Source organism: Saimiri boliviensis, chromosome 17 (genome assembly GCF_048565385.1).
Source record: "Saimiri boliviensis isolate mSaiBol1 chromosome 17, mSaiBol1.pri, whole genome shotgun sequence".
In the NCBI taxonomy this organism is placed as follows: Eukaryota; Metazoa; Chordata; class Mammalia; order Primates; family Cebidae; genus Saimiri; species Saimiri boliviensis.
Genome location: NC_133465.1, coordinates 54966052 through 54983535, shown reverse-complemented (window position 1 = coordinate 54983535; position 17484 = coordinate 54966052). Strand labels below are relative to the sequence as shown.

Genomic DNA, 17484 nt, shown 5'->3' with positions numbered 1-17484 from the left:
CCCCCAACACACCCACCTAATTTTTGTATTTTTAGTAGAGATGGGATTTCACCATGTTGGTCAGGCTGGTCTAAAACTCCTGACCTCAAATGATCCACCTGCCTTGGCCTCTCAAAATGCTGGGATTACAGACGTGAGCCACCATGCCCAGCCTAGTCTTAGGTATTTTTGAGTTTCCTACCTAGAAGATGATTCAGCTTTATTTTTTTTTATTATTAAAAATTCTTAGGCCGGGCGCGGTGGCTCAAGCCTGTAATCCCAGCACTTTGGGAGGCCGAGGCGGGTGGATCACGAGGTCGAGAGATCGAGACCATCCTGGTGAACATGGTGAAACCCCGTCTCTACTAAAAATACAAAAAATTAGCTGGGCATGGTGGCGCGTGCCTGTAATCCCAGCTACTCAGGAGGCTGAGGCAGGAGAATTGCCTGAATCCAGGAGGCGGAGGTTGCGGTGAGCCGAGATCGCGCCATTGCACTCCAGCCTGGGTAACAAGAGCGGAACTCCGTCTCAAAAAAAAAAAAAAAAAAAAATTAGCTGGGCATGGTGGCACGTGCCTGTAATCGCAGCTACTCAGGAGGCTGAGGCAGGAGAATTGCCTGAACCCAGGAGGCGGAGGTTGTGGTGAGCCGAGATCGCGCCATTGCACTCCAGCCTGGGTAAAAAGAGTGAAACTCCGTCTCAAAAAAAAAAAAAAAAATTCTTTAAAAAAATAAAATAAGAATTCTTTTAAAATTAGAGACACTGACTCTGTTGCTCAGGCTGGAGTGCAGTGGCATAATCATAGCTCACTGCAGCCTCAAACTCCTGGACTCAACTGATCCTCCTGCCTCATCCTCCCGAGTGGGTGAAACTACAGGTGCATACCACCATGCCCAGCTAATTTTTTTTTTTTTTTTTTTTTTTTTTTTTGAGATGGAGTTTCGCTCTTGTTAACCCAGGCTGGAGTGCAATGGCACGATCTCGGCTCACCGCAACCTCCGCCTCCTGGGTTCAGGCAATTCTCCTGCCTCAGCCTCCTGAGTAGCTGGGATTACAGGCACGCGCCACCATGCCCAGCTAATTTTTTGTATTTTTAGTAGAGACGGGGTTTCACCATGTTGACCAGGCTGGTCTCGATCTCTTGACCTCGTGATCCACCCGCCTCGGCCTCCCAAAGTGCTGGGATTACAGGCTTGAGCCACTGCGCCCGGCTAATTTTTTTTTTTTTTTTGGTAATTTTTTGTAGAGATGGGATCTTGCTATGTTGCCCAGACTGGTCTTGAATTCCTGGGCTCAAGCAATTCTCCCTCCTCCACCTTTCAAAGTAACTGGGTTACAGGCGTGGGCTGTGATGTCTGGCCTAATGGTTCAGCTTTTAAAACTGGTATTCGTCATCCCCATTCCCATGACACTCACAAGCCCCTTCTTTTCTTTAGTCTTCAATATAATTATATGAACCTTTTTGGCTAAACCATTGTTAAATGTTTACATTATTATGTAAATATCCATAGTTGTGTCACATGGGTACAAGAATTATATTTTCTTTCTTGATTGCTTTTGTTTTTTTCTGAAGTTAGTAGCTACTTTTCCCATTTGTTTAGTTTTCTGTTTCTCTCATAGATAGAAGTGAGAAATTATATGTCATAATCCTCAAACTCCTACAGAACTAAAGGTCTTTTCTCCATATATTCAGTTCTGTCAGTATTCCATTGACTTTGTTTCTTTTTGGATATGCCCCTCCTGGGAGTCTGTTCTCTTTCTCCAGTCTGGTGTGATGGTTCTCTAAGAACTGCTTTGCAGTTGCCCTGAGACTTGCCTTTATTGGTGTGTTGGCAGTTTCCTTTGTCTCTTCTAGGTTTAGTGACTTCCTATTTTTTTTTGTTTTGTTTATGCTCCTGTTTTGGTGTACTCTATCTTCCATTGTCATTTTGAGAAATAGCACAAAGATGGAAAGAAAGTTGAGAGCTTATCAGAAAATATATTTTGACTTCTTATCTGTTGATATGGTTTGAGTATAGACTTCTAGGTAAAATATCACTTTACCTCAAAATGTTGAATACATTGCTTCATTATCTTCTAGGTTTGGAATAGTACTATTGAGTAGAAATATAATGTAAGCCACAAATAGAAGCTTATCTGTAATTTTAAACTTCCTAATATCCACATTAAGATAAGTAAGAAGAAACAGATGACATTAAGCACAATAAACTGGGCATGGTAGATTACACCTGTAATCCAGCTACTCAGGAGACTGAGGTGGGGGTACAGCTTGAGGCCAGGAGTTTGAGACCACATTGGGCAACATAGCGAGACCCTGTTTTTTAAAATTAAGCATAATAATGTATTTTATTTAATTCAATATATCAAAAATATTTTCAACATGTCAGCATAAAAATATTTGAGCTACTTATGTATGTGGTATATATACATCTTTACTATGTCTTTGAAAAATCAGTGGTTTTCTCATTTTATGTCAAGAAAAAAAAAAATCACTGCTTTATTCTGCAGCTTGCCTCAGTTTGGACTAGCCGCATTTGAAGTACTCAAGGGTCCCTTGTGGTTGGTGGGTAGCATTTTGGACAGTGTAGGTTGAGAATATTGCTGATGGCATCCTGATTTTGATCTTTCATGACTTGTTTTCCACCGGAAATTTCTTTTTTTTTTTTTTTTTGAGACGGAGTTTTGCTCTTGTTGCCCAGGCTGGAGTGCAATGGCGCGATCTCGGCTCACCGCAACCTCCGCCTCCTGGGTTCAGGCAATTCTCCTGCCGCAGCCTCCTGAGTAGCTGGGATTACAGGCACACGCCACCATGCCCAGCTAATTTTTTGTATTTTTAGTAGAGATGGGGTTTCACCATGTTGACCAGGATGGTCTCGATCTCTCGACCTCGTGATCCACCCGCCTCGGCCTCCCAAAGTGCTGGGATTACATACAGGCTTCAGCCACCGTGCCCGGCCTCACCGGAAATTTCTTTATCCCTCTGTCACTTGTTATTTTCCTTTAAAAAATTGTAGCCACCCTAGTGGGTATGAAGTTGTGCCTCGTCATGGTTTTGAGGTGAATTTCCCTCATGACTAATGATGTTGAACACCTTGTCATGTGCCTACTAGGTTTTATCTCACAGTTAATATTAATTGGCTACCCGAGGCTTCTCTCTTGCTTGTTTCTGAGGTCATTTTGCAAAATCCTTGCCTTTAATTGGGTAAGTGTGCAAACAGAAGTCTAATAATTAAATTTTAGCCCCAAATCCTGAGTACATATATTATATTTTGGTCTATATTGTAACATTATATTCATCTATAGAGGTGTCCCTCTCCCCCTCTGAACACAATGTTCTGAAACTTGTTTATAAATCGTGTATTTGTTAGTGAAGTCTGAGTTTTAATAGAAGCTAATAGAGCCCTCTGTTTGACTTTCAATTATAAAAGGATTTACTTTTTATGTTGCCATGTATGTTATATTACGTGAGGTTTCATTAAAGTGAAAGCATGTACTTCTCTATGTATAAGAAAAGATAATTTTTCTGATTAATTTCTGGCTCAGGAATATTTGGACAGAATGTTTGTGACGTGTACACTTAAGTAATACAATATATTTCACAATTTTTAGTAATTCGGAGTTTGGCTGTTTCCAGAAGGTCCATAATTAGCAATTTCTTATTATGGTTTAATGAACTTCCCAACCTTTTCATATCACGGTACACATAAAAAATATGGGACAATGGACTAAATAGATGAAGTTGCTTAAGCCAGTGGTGCGTTGTCCTGAGGACTGAGGTAATCAGTAGATGTATTTCAGCATACCTATAAACCAGTCTTACTAGTTGGGTAACTGATTTAATGTGACTTGTAAAAAAAATTTTGCTTTGGGTAATTCAGCTACTTAATACTTGGTTCTGGCTCTAGAATTACATGCCAGTAGATACATGCCAAGATAGATCTGGTTAGGTGTATTTGAAAATTAGTACATGCATACTGAACAATATTTTTGTTCAAATCTTTTCATTTGCAAGCAGTAGAGACCAAATTCAAATTGGCTAAAATTTTTAAAAGAGAATGTACTGATTTGTATAATTAAAAGCCCGGGGGTGGGCATTTTTTAGGCACAGCTAGATCCTGGGGCTCAAGTGTACCTTCCATGTTCCTTGTTTAAAGCTTTAGTCCTTACTTAAGTAGTTTAGGCTTTTCTCTGTACTAGGTGAATTTTTCTGATATTGCTAATTTATTGTATGAATGATATTTTAAGATCAAGGTTGCTGGACCAAAAATTTGACCTCTTACTGTCATTGAAATAGAGCTAGGATTCTACTGACATAATTATGTTACTTTATTATCTTTTTGCATGGGTTGATGCCATGTTAACAATTGGCTGTGGTAGAGCGTTTACATACTTGCAGGTGTATGCACAGACAAGTACAGTAACGCTTTTCCCTGCTCTGCTTGTCTGCAGGCAGTGAAGTGAAATCTACAAGAGTCCTGCTCGCTCAAGGCCTGCATGCAGGAAAGAAGCAGGGGAAAAGCGTTACAAACAGCTTTTGTTCTACAGCATTTAAAAATATAACAGGTAGGTCAGATTTTTGGTCTGTCAGCCTTGACACTATGCCTTGAAAAGTAGGTCATGTCATTGAAATGTATTTAAAGTGTGACTGTGATAAAAGTTTTTAAGATTGTTTTTCTTGGAAAGAAGTTATTTAATAAACTCCTTTAGTGTTATTAGACACTAGCTACTAAAAAAGACTTTTTATTAACTAGAATTATAGCCCAGCTTGAGAGTGGCAGATATGATAAAAATATAGTAAATATTTTTTTAGATTTTACTTTCAAGATTTAAAAAAATTTAGATTCAATCCTGTAGATTAACTCGACATATTTTGCATAATCTGTAGCCAGACTCTGAAGTATATTTGTAACTTTAGAGTATCAAAAGAACAAAAGAAAGATTTTACACCAACTACCTATAATTACCAACTTAAGTCATGCAGCCGTTTTATTTTTTAGGTATATTGGAAAGTCTGATTCAGTTACGATCAGTGTATGGAATCACAAGAAGATCCATAAGAAACAAGGTGCTGGATTTCTCGGTTGTGTTCGTCTTCTTTCCAATGCCATCAACCGCCTCAAAGACACTGGTTGTGAGTAGATACTAATGCTTTTCAAATTTAAAAGTGTATATATATGTGTGTGCTTGTGTCTGTGTATGTGTATATGTATGTGTGCATATACATATATACATGCATTATATTCTCAAATAGATGTAAATAATATATCTATAAATACATATTTATGTACATGTTATTTATATATATATTTGATATGTTGGTAGGACTTCAGACACAACTACTTGTGTATGTCTGAAACATTGGTAAAAATTCCTGGTCTAAATTTATTTTGTAGACTTAAAAAAAAATGTTTTAAATATGTGAAACTTACAGCTAAATCAGAGTTTGACGCTTCTGTTCCAGTTAATTTAAAAATACTAAGAAATGATTGATATCCAGAACGGCAAAAAGAAAGGTGTCAGGATGTATATGCCTTTTAAAATTTCTTAGTACCCTTTTCTGGTTTTGGTGGATTTGTGGATGAAATGTTTTTATTTAGGTGATTGGAGGGTTTGAGGTGGCAGTTAAAAGGCAATTATGAAGGGGTAAGAATGGTGTAATATATAAAACTGCTATGACAAAATTAAAAGTTAAAGATTAGACATTATTTTGAGTGTATGACAGCTATATTAACTACTTAACTGTAGCTCAGTTTATCCCCAACTTTGGCATTTAGAATATTAGACCAAGATCAAGAAATTAGAAGTGGTTTTCATAATGGATTTATAAGTTGACTTAGCATAACCAGGTGACAGTCTTTTGGATGGGTCTTTCCATTGGAACATAAATGGGAATTCTTTTTTCAACAGGTTTGTGTGTGTGTGTGTGTGTGTTTATAAAAATTTTTTAAATATAATATAAAAAATACTGTTAGTCATTGTCATGGGATTTTAGCCCAGATGCGTTTGCGAAACAAACTCGCATTAAGATCTAAGGAAATTAATAAACAAAAAACAGGGTAAATTTAGCATTAAATGTTAAATATATTAAGAGATTGTCTCTTTTAATGAAGTATGATAGTACAGCATAGGTATAATATTGACCTTGTAAAAAAGAAAAGGGCAGAAAATTGAGCTAGAAGCTCTTAGTTCAAGGTATTTAAAAGCATCTGAGAAATTCTTGTATTTCTGGGCTGACAGGAAAACCAACAGGAGAGAAAAGACATTGGGATTGGAAAAACGAATTGAATATAAAAGAACTGTTTTATTACTCAGCAAACTGAAAACTTATAGATCAAATGTTTGACATTATCCCTAGTTCAATTTACACAACATTTATTGAACACTTAATATGCTACTGTTGTAAACCCTGACTGTATAAAGGAGAAAAAGGCACGAATCCTGTTCTCTGAGAGGCAAGGGCAAAGGCCAGCTGGCAAAGGGAGCATGCCACATGCTCTGAATAGGAAGACTGAATAGGAGAGGAGTTACTCTGCAGAATCTACTGTATAGCCACCCATTTATTTTGCAAAGAGAAAAATGTCTGCATTTTTGGTTGGATAACTAGGGACTCTAGTTTAGGGGCATGGATTTTTCTGTTTCTTGTGAATGTTTCGTTGTATTAATTTGACCTTTTTGATGTGCAGTAATACTGAATTTATCAAATATTTATTGAGCACCTACCTATGCAATGTTCTATCAGATTGGAATGTAAAATACAAAGACTAAGATATGGTCTCCTCCTTTTATCAATTCACAAAATAAGTAGACAAATGGCATACAGTTGTAAATGCATTCAGCTATAAGTGCTGTAATCAAAGTAAAACCAGGTGACATTGTTCCTTACTATAACTTTCAGGGTCAGACCAGTGTTATATCTCTTTTACAGATGAGACTTCTGAGAGAATAAATGAGTTGCTCCTGAATGAATTAGTGGCAGAACTGATGCAAACCCAGATTTTACAGTTTATTCTTGGCTTCTTTTTAATACATTTTTGTGTGCATGTCATTTGAAATGGTTAGTTAAAAAATAATAATGACAACTAACATTTGTTGACCAGTTATGTGCCAGGCACTATACTAAGAGTTTTGCATAATTTTCTGATTTAATCCTTAAAAACTATGAGGATTCGTGTATTGTTATATGTGAGAAAACCAAGGCTCAGGGATAAACTCCTTAATGCCAACAACTATTAAGACTCAGACTAAAGTGGCCTAAAAGTTTTGGAGAGAAAGTGACTGCATGTTGGCAGTGTAATAGACCAGTGTTCCATAGTTTTTGAAATTTGAATTCTTTAAAGAATTTAAATGATAGGTTTGATTTCTAATGGATTGTGGAAATTTATTGTCACTCTGTAGTTGTTAGTATATCTGATACCGGCTAATTTTTTAATTGCTTTCTTTGTTGATTTCAAATAGATCAGAGGTTGGATTTATGTAAACTTGGGCCAAATGACAATGATACAGTTAGAGGACAGATAGTAGGTAAGTGTGGAATTTAAAGTTACATGAATTTTGATTTCATTCAAACTGACCTAAGGTCTAAATACCTTTTAAATCAAAGTTTAATAACTGTAGCTTCATTGTGTTGGCCTGAATTAAATGAATCAGATAAAATGTTACAGTGAATCCAGGACCAGGTTAACTTAATTTTAAAAACTTTAATGTAAAAAAAAAGTGTTGTGAAGATCCTTTAGGAAGTGATTCTTTCAAAGTATCCTAATAAAGTAGAGCACTGAGTTCAAACTTTATAGACGTTTAAATTAAAGTTTACTGAAAATAATTCTAAAACTAGTATTAGTAAGAAGAGAACATTCTGTTGAACACATTTTAATGTTTAATGCTTAACAGCTTTAAAATCTATGCTAACTGGTCGCACTCTTAGCGCAGTGGGCAGCGCATCAGTCTCATAAAATCTATGCTAACTGAAAAAAATAGAATGAGCAATGGTAGTGTAACACTTGAAAAAGTGAGAAATTGTTACCTTACTCATGAGGCACTTAGTAGCCTCACATGGTATTTAGGGTATCTTGACTGACCTGGAGGGAGAACATCTTGGCATAAAATTTGCTGAGAGCTTTCTTAAGAATTGATAGAGATTTGATCAAGATGCATAGTATGGAAGGACACTGTTCATCTTAGAGGCTTTTTAAATTAAAGAAGAAAAATGTGGCCAGGTGCGACGGCTCACGCCTGTAATCCCAGCACTTCGGGAGGCCAAGGTTGGTGGATCACCTGAGGTCAGGAGTTCGAGACCAGCCGGCCAACATGATGAAACCCCTGTCTCTACAAAAAATACACTCTAATAAAAATATACCAGGCATGGTGCATTTGACCTAACCACTGCAAAAATTCATTCTGCTGTAATGTTTTCACAATATTTAAAGCGGAAGCACGTCAGGATTTCCTTCTGCATAAGGTTTTTTTTGTAGTGTAATGTCTTAATCTTAGTCTACCATCAAATATTTTAGGAGTATCTTTAATGTTTAGATAGTATATTAGCAGCATGCAATAATTACATCATAAGTTCTCAAGCAGAGGCAGTCTATTGCAAGGATCTTCTTTGCTGCCAGTTATCATAGGCTGTTTTAAGTTAGAAACTGAATAGCAACACTGAATACTGTAGAAATGCACTTTGCTCAGTAATACTTGAGTTGTTGCAATATTTGATTATCCATTTGGTTGTTACAGAAAAATTCTTAACTGTAATTGATGGTTGTTGCAGTAATAGTATATTGCCTGTATTTCTACCTCTAGTAATGGGCTTTATGTGCTAGATTTTAATATCCTTGAGCCTGGGCAAGTGCACAAGTCTTTTAAAAAGAAACATGGTTTACTTGCACAAAACTGATCAGTTTTGAGAGATCGTTAATGTCCTTGAAGTGGTTTTTGTGGGTGTGAAACAAATGGTGAGAATTTGAATTGGTCCCTCCTATTATAGTATTGAAATTAAGTCTACTTAATTTATCAAGTCATGTTCATGCCCTGATTTTATATACTTGTATCTATCAATAAACATTGTGATAGTTGGGGGAAAAAAAAAAAAAAAAAGCTGTAATCCCAGCTATTCAGGAGCCTGAGGCAGGAGAATCGCTTGAGCCCAGGAGGGAGAGGTTATAGTTAGCCGAGATTGTGCCATTGCTCTCCAGAGGGGTGACAAGAGCAAGATTCTATCTCAAAAAAAAGGAAAAGAAAAATGCAGTAAGAATGTCACACTTAATGATAGAGCAGAACTTCGAATAATAATATATTGTTATGAACCCATCAGAAAGATTTGGTTACTGAAGGTACTTGAAGGGCTTCATTTTACGAGGCAGTGAATTGAGTTCATAGAGAACTACCAGAGTAGCCACATAGCAAAGTTATTGTGGTTATTGCTGTGAAGTCTCTACACCAGCACTCCCCAACGTTTTTGGCACCAGGGACTGGTTTCATGGAAGACAATTTTTCCATGGGCCAGGGTGGGGGTGGGGGTGAAGTGCATTACATTTATTATGTACTTTATTATTACATTGTAATATATAATGAACTAATTACGCAATTCACCATAATATAGAATCATTGGGAACCCTGAGCTTGTTTTCCAGCAACTAGATGGTCCCATCTGTGGGTGATGGGAGACAGTGACAGATCGTCAGGTATTAGATTCTCATAAGGAGTGGGCAACCTAGATCCCTGTGTGTGCAGTTCACAATAGGGTTTGTGCTCCTATGAGAATCTAATGCAGGCGTCCCCAAACTACAGCCCGCGGGCCGCATGCGGCCCCTTGAGGCCATTTATCTGGCCCCCCGCTGCACTTCAGGAAGGGGCACCTCTTTCATTGGTGGTCAGTGAGAGGAGCACAGTATGTGGCAGCCCTCCAACGGTCTGAGGGACAGTGAACTGGCCCGCTGTGTAAGAAGTTTGGGGACGTCTGATAATGTCACCACTGATCAGAGAGGCAGGCTAGACTCAAACATTATTATTCTTTAGTTCTGTCATTCAAAAACAGAATGAGTTCCAGTTCTTTCAGAATTAGCCCTCTAACAAATAATCATAAGTAGATATATATACTTTCTGGAAAATGGAGAAAAGGACGCTAGAAGACTAACTTTAAAAACTATTCTACTCTAGTATTTTTTATATACATAAATATGTATATAAAAAGTATGTATTTGTCTTCAATTCCAGTGAACATTAAATGTTTACTTTGCTTTCTTTCACTTACTATAATCATTTTTAGTATTTATAATCTTTGTAATTAATGATTTTTAAAGGATGAAGTATATAGATATATCACAACTTAATTAAAATTCATTTTTTTGCTATTATAACATTGAAACTTGCAAATATTTTGGTGCACTTTGCTTTATTCTTTTTTAGAATCATTACCATAAGAAAAAAAATCTCCCAAATTGAGATAATTTATTCAAGGAGTACAAACTTTTTTCTTGTTTAAAACTGTTGTGTCCCAACTACATGGGGAGGCGGAGGTGGGAGGAGTGTCTGAGTGTGGGAAGGATATAATCTGTCATCTTTGTTACCACTTGGATGTATACTCTTTCTATGCTTTTTTTTAAAATGAGATTATACTGATTTTTAAAAATTGGTTCAAATTTATCATAAACATCTTTTTTTATTGGCCTGAAATTACATTTCTATAGCATCATTGCTTTTTTTTTTTTTTTTTAAACTTTGTATTAAGGCTTGCAAAATCTATAGCATTTTTAATGTTGTATGATGGTCCTTGGTGGGTAGTGACTCTGCTATGCACCATTACTGTGGTAAAAAAGGAATTAGGCTTCTTCTATGAACATGGTAAAGTGTAGAAAATTTTAGAATTCTAATATTACTCTAAAGGGAAAAATCTATGGGAAAAGAAATTATAAATTTTAGTAGAAACCAAAGAGGTAATTCTGAATTATTAACATAAGCTAAATCAGATGTCTTTTAAAGATAGAAATTTTTTATTATAATAATTCTTTCTAGTTCTGTGAATCTTAGTAATATTTCTGTCATTTAATAGTAAGTCTTCAGTCAAGAGACCGAATAGGCACAGGAGGACAAGTTGTGGACTGCAGTCGTTTATTTGATAATGATTTACCAGATGGGTAAGTTAACGTCACTGAAATCATTAGAGAAAGATATAGATAATATCCTTAAAAGAATAGAAATAAGTTAGTGTTCATTGTATATTTAACTTGAATATAGATTTTCCTTCTAATGGTAAAATTAGTGGAGGATCTTGCCACAAATTAGATGTGTTAAATTTGGTTATTAAGAGTTTTGACTAGGAGACATATGAAATTTCTTGACAAATATAACTCTTTTGTAAATATTATCTATTTTTAAAAAGCTTTTGCTTGATTAAATTCAAAATAGGGCATGCAAGTGCTAAATTAGAAACATTGCTGTATTTAAGAGGGACAGGATGGAAAATTTGTGTAATAGTAATTAAAATAACACAGTAACATTTAATTGAGCATGTATATGTCAGATACTATTATAAGCACTTTATGTACATTGTGTCATTTAATTTTCGCAGCATCTTAGAAGGCAGCATATAGCCATCCTTCTGATATCAGACCACTTGAATTCTGATCCTTATTCTTCTGTGTACTGGTTTTATAACCTTAATTTATTTAACTTCCATGGTCTTTGGTTTATATTTATTTACAAAAAGAGTATGAGTGATAATAGTACATACTCCATAAACTGTTGAGAGGATTAAATGAAATAATTCAGGTAAAGCACTTCAGCACAGTATCTTACATAAAATAAGTGCTTAATAAATAATTTAGCTATTATTATTTCTATTGCTACTGCTCTTGTTACCCTCAAACACTAAGAATTAGAGAAGTTAAGTAATTTGCCTAAGGCCGCATAGTAAGTGGCAGAGCCAAAACACACAAACCTGTCTTGATTCTTAAGTCATGATTTTTATCATTGCTCTTCTTGATACTAGTTCTGACTCTTTTCTGATTTTATTTTTAACATTCAAAGTATTTTTAATTAACTTCAATGAGATATAACTTGCATATAATAAATTGTATCCATTTAAGTGTATAATGGTTAAATTTTAATTCCAATTATTTTTATACAAAATTTTATACCCAGGTTACAGTATTTACTCATTTTGTTTAAACTGTTAAAAATTACTATAATTAACTATTTATAGATCACTTTAGCTTCCAGATATGTCTGTTAGCTCTTTTATGGATGTGAGGTAGATTATGGTATTTTTGAAGAGGAAATTTAGGGTGAAATAACTAATCAATATTGAGAGAGTACCAGCAGTAAAAAGGCTTATTGTTCTAAACTTGCCCTACATTATTGTACTGTAATTTGTAATCACAGGGAGGAAAAATCCTAGCATCTCTTTCTTTTCTTTTTTTTCCAAGATGCAGTCTTGAACTGCTTCCTGGGCTGTAGTACAGTGCAGTGGCATGATCTTAGCTCACTGCAGCCTTCGCCTTCTGGGTTCAAGTGATTCTCCCGCTTCAGCCTCTTGAGAAGCTGAGATTACAGGCACCCACAACCATGCCCAGCTAATTTTTTTTTTTTTTTTTTTTTAAGTACAGACGGGGTTTTACCATATTGGTCAGGCTGGGCTCTAACTCCTTACCTCGTGATTCGCCCCCCTCGGCCTCCCAAAATTCTGGGATTACAGGCATGGCCACCACACCTGGACCATTTTGTTTTTAGAGCCTTTCAACTCCTGTCAATATCTTTGTAGAAATATTAACATTATCACATTTCTGTAGTCATTTGCCTCGTTTTCATTAAATGAATTATGATAAAGAGTTGATAGAAAGTAGTGGTCTTGATTTTTTTTTTTTTTTTTTGAGATGGAGTTTTGCTCTTGTCACCCAGGCTGGAGTGCAGTGGTACAATCTCAGCTCAATGCAACCTCCTCTTCCTGGATTCAAGCGATTCTCCTGCCTCAACCTCCTGAGTAGCTGGGATTACAGGCACACGCCACCACATCAGCTAGTTTTTGTATTTTTAGTAGAGATGGGGTTCCACCATGTTGGCCAGGCTGGTCTTGAACTCCTGACCTCAGGTGATTTGCCTGCCTTGACCTCCCAGAATGCTAGGCTTACAGGTGTGAGACGCTGTGCCCAGCCAACGGTCTTGATTTTTAAAAAATTAGTTTGGGCAGGTAAATGCTTTTAAAGTTTTTATATGTTTTTAATTAGTGAAATTCAATTTTTAAAAATGATATATGTAATTTATATTTTTAGACTACCTGGGTCCCAAGCCTTACTATTCTATTTACCAGTTTTATGATCTTAATTAATTTTATGGCTAATACTGAAAATTATCAGAGTTTGGCTGCTGGCAAATATTTGTTACGCCTTATCATAAATACTTTAGAAGATCCCATAAAATATATTATGCAGTTCTAAAGTAAGTTGAAAAAATTCTGTATTCTGTGAATTGTTATTTCAGGTTGACATTCCTGATTTGTAACAGCAGATGTCTTACTGGCTTGCTTGTTGCACTGAAAACATTCTATGTCCAAGTTTCCTATTAATGCCTTATCACTCAATATTTTTATTTAAGCTGGGAAGAAAGACGAACTGCCTCTGGAAGAATCCAGTATCTAAACCATATAACAAGAACTACACAATGGGAGCGCCCAACACGGTAAGAACATAAAAATATTTCCCATGGTCTTGCTAGCCACCCTCCCAAAGTCCTTTTCTACTTATCTGTCAGCTTTACTAGATTTTTTTTCTTGGTTTATGCTGTTGGAGATCAGTAGATCTTATAACAGATGCCATTATTATTTTTTAAAGGTTATCTTCAACACTTTGACAGGTCATGCTGTCATTGTAGCTCCAGGGCCTACAGTGGTACCCAATAAATATTTATTGAATAAATACTTTTTTTCAATATGAGCCAGGTGTGGTGGCTCATGCCTGTAATCCCTGCACTTTGGGAGGCTGAGGTTTGCAGATCACTTGAGTTCAGGACTTTGAGACCAGCCTGGCACCATGATGAAACCTTGTCTCTACCAAACAAATTACAAAAAATTAGGTGGGCATGTGGTACATCCCGTGGTCCCAGCTACTTGGGCTGCTGAGGTGGGAGGATTGCTTGAGCTCGTGAAGTGGATGTTGTAGTGAGCTGAGATCATGCCACTGCACTCTAGCCTGGGTGACAGAATGAGATGCCATCTCAAAAAAAAAAAAAAAAAAAAAAAAAAGGCCAGACACTGTGGTTCATGCCTATAATCCCAGCACTTTGGGAGGCCGAGATGGGCGAATCACTTGAGGTCAGGAGTTTGAGACCAGCCTGGCCAACATGGTGAAACCCCGTCTCTACTAAAAATACAAAAATTAGACAGGCGTGGTGGTGGGCACCTGGAATCCCAGCTCTGCAGGAGGCTGAGACAGGAGAATTGCTTGAACCCAGGAGGCAGAGGTTGCAGTGAGCCAAGATTGCGCCACTGCACTCCAGCCTGGGTGATAGAGCGAGACTCAGTCTCAAAAAAATAAAATTATTGAATGAATTAAATTGGTAAGTTAAGCAGAGGAATCTCTGAACTAAATCTTGAAGAATGTCAGGTATAGTCACTTCATGGAATTTAATGTATAAAGGCAATGGGATCTAAGATAATTTTTGGAAAATGCGAAGAGATGTTTTTTTTTTTTTTTTTTTTTTTTTTTAAGACGGAGTTTCACTCTTGTTACCCAGGCTGGAGTGCAATGGCACGATCTCGGCTCACCGCAACCTCCGCCTCCTGGGTTCAGGCAATTCTCCTGCCTCAGCCTCCTGAGTAGCTGGGATTACAGGCACACGCCACCATGCCCAGCTAATTTTTTGTATTTTTAGTAGAGACGGGGTTTCACCATGTTGACCAGGATGGTCTCGATCTCTTGACCTCGTGATCCACCCGCCTCGGCCTCCCAAAGTGCTAGGATTACAGGCTTGAGCCACCGCGCCCGGCTTGAGATGTTTTTTAAATAACCGAAAAGAAATAGTTTAAGTGGCTGAATCCCCCTCTCCCCACTCTTTTAAGTGAGAACAAAATTTGCCATCTTGTGCAGTGTTTTGTTTTTCCTATTTCCCTCCTTTTGAGTAGGACTGGCACTAGGCATAAAATACCAAATTCTTCTCATTAGCTGCACCTGTTTTTATTTATTGAGGACAGATTGCTTAACTCATTGGATCACAAAGTTTTCTGTTTTACATTATGATTCTCAGGTGAAAGCTTAGCTCATGTTGCCAAGTTGCATTTCTGGTATTAAATTGCCAAGAAATTAATGGAAGTGTTCATTTTTATTATATTTGAGCACAAATGAATATGTACTTGTGTCAGTGTTCAAGTAAAGTCCATTTCCTTCTGATTTAACCAGTAAAATTAATTTCAATATTTATGAAAGGACGATTGTTATCTTAAATGTTACTTATTTATTTCTGAGATGGAGTTCCGCTCTGGGCTGGAGTGCAGTGGTGTGGCGTCAACTTGCTGCAACCTCTGCCTTCCAGGTTCAAGCGATTCTCATGCTTCAGCCTCCTGAGTAGCTGGGACTACAATTGCCCGCCACTATACCTGGCTAATTTTTGTATTTTTAAGAGAGACAGTTTTCGCTATGTTGACCAGGCTGGTCTCAAACTCCTTACCCCAAGTGATCAGCCTGCTTCGGTCTCCTAGAGTGTTGGGATTACAGGTGTGAGCCACCACACCTGGCCATATTAATTTAAGAATGAACTCTTGATTTTTTTTTATTTTGGAAGATCTGCAATAGTAGACTAGAAGATCCTTAAAGAGACAAACCGTCTTCTTTCTTTCGTTTTGTGATGTATTGCCAAATGACTACGTGACATTTTTAGATTGAGAGGTCTGAAGGACCTCTTGGGAGGTAATAATAAACTGGTTTGAATGACAAAAAAGAGCCAGTCCTAGGGAAAGTAGGAGAAAAGAATATGCCAGGTGGAAGGAAGAGCAACTGCTCTCAGGTGGAGTGACCTTGGCAAGTTCAAGGAACAGGAAGATGTGGGTGTGGCAGAAGCAGAGTGGGAGGGAGAATGGTGGGAAGTCAGGTCTGAGAGAAAGGCTGTAGTTAGATCAAGCAGTGTTTTGTAAGCCAGTACTCACATCCACAGATATATGTGGATTTTATATCAAATGTAATTAAAATAGTCATTTAAAATAGTTGATGACATGCTTATCATTTGGGTTTCTTTGGTACTTAAGAGACATCAGGTTTGCTTTCACTCAGAGTTCTTGAAGTCATTATACTTGTATTAGTCATTCTGTTTTCAGATATGATAAGTGATGGTTACTGTAGTGTATACAGTGTCTAGAGAACTCAACTTTTGATATCTAAATTGATGATGTCTTTTTCTTGTTAATTTTCAATAGACCGGCATCCGAATATTCTAGTCCTGGCAGACCTCTTAGCTGCTTTGTTGATGAGAACACTCCAATTAGTGGAACAAATGGTGCAACATGTGGACAGTCTTCAGATCCCAGACTGGCTGAGAGGAGAGTCAGGTCACAACGACATAGAAATTACATGAGCAGGACACATTTACACACTCCTCCAGACCTACCAGAAGGCTATGGTATGACAACTAGCAAAAGAAAAATACAATGTAGTTTACTGAATTCAGCTTGCTGAGGAAGTCAGAAAATCAGTTTTGAAAAAAGTTATTAATTTGGGCTTAGGGATTTTGCATGAATATAAATATAAAACCTCCCAAGTTTGAAAGTCTTTGAAGTGGTAGAGGACGATCTAACCAACAGTTTGACATTGCGCTAGTCATTTAACCTCAGCATTTGTGCTCTTTTGTGATGAAGTGAGATGACTACCTTATAACAAAGATAGTATGAGGAGCATACGAAATGAAGTGAGACTATTTTCTAAATAGGCACCGTATAAAAGGTAAGGTGGGGCAGGTGTAGTGGCTCACACCTGCAATGTCAGCACTTTGGGAGGCTGAGGCAGGCGGATCATGAGATCAGGAGTTCGAGACCAGCCTGAGAAACATGGTGAAAACCCCATCTCCACTAAAAATACAAAAATTAGCCAAGCATGGTGGCACATGCCTGTAATCCCAGCTACTCGGGATGCTGAGGCAGGAGAATTGCTTGAACCCAGGAGGCAGAGGTTGCAGTGAGCCATAATTGTGCCACTACATTCCAGCCTGGGCCACAGAGCAAGACTCCATCTCAAAAAAAAAAAGCCAAGTTTTATTTGACTCAGGAATATTTTTAAAAACTCTCCTGCAAATGCACGATTCTAACTTTTTTTTTTCTAACTTTATTTTAAAATGTATTTCAGCTCTTTAATTTGAAAAACTTTGTCCATTAACTGTGCAATGACTCAAAGGTTAACTTTTAGCACATACTAAATTATTGGCTTGAGAAACAGAGAGACCTACATTCATATCCTGGCTTTGCCATGCAACACTGAGCACATTGTTTAACCTGGTTGGCCTCAGTTTTGACCCCTATAGGGGAAAATAATAGCACC

At 37.2% G+C, this 17484-nt stretch overlaps 1 protein-coding gene across 3 annotated transcripts in view; it reads left to right on the top strand.

Moving 5' to 3' along the window:
- The window catches only part of SMURF2 (SMAD specific E3 ubiquitin protein ligase 2), a 125011-nt gene that overhangs the window by 69146 nt on the left and 38381 nt on the right, over positions 1 to 17484 (top strand). For all 3 annotated transcript variants that reach the window (XM_039476856.2, XM_039476855.2, XM_074388857.1), the window contains 5 exons: positions 4978 to 5111; positions 7436 to 7501; positions 11022 to 11106; positions 13562 to 13645; positions 16371 to 16573. In XM_039476856.2, coding sequence (XP_039332790.1) covers positions 4978 to 5111; positions 7436 to 7501; positions 11022 to 11106; positions 13562 to 13645; positions 16371 to 16573 — 572 coding nt within the window. The remainder of the gene's footprint in view (positions 1 to 4977; positions 5112 to 7435; positions 7502 to 11021; positions 11107 to 13561; positions 13646 to 16370; positions 16574 to 17484) is intronic.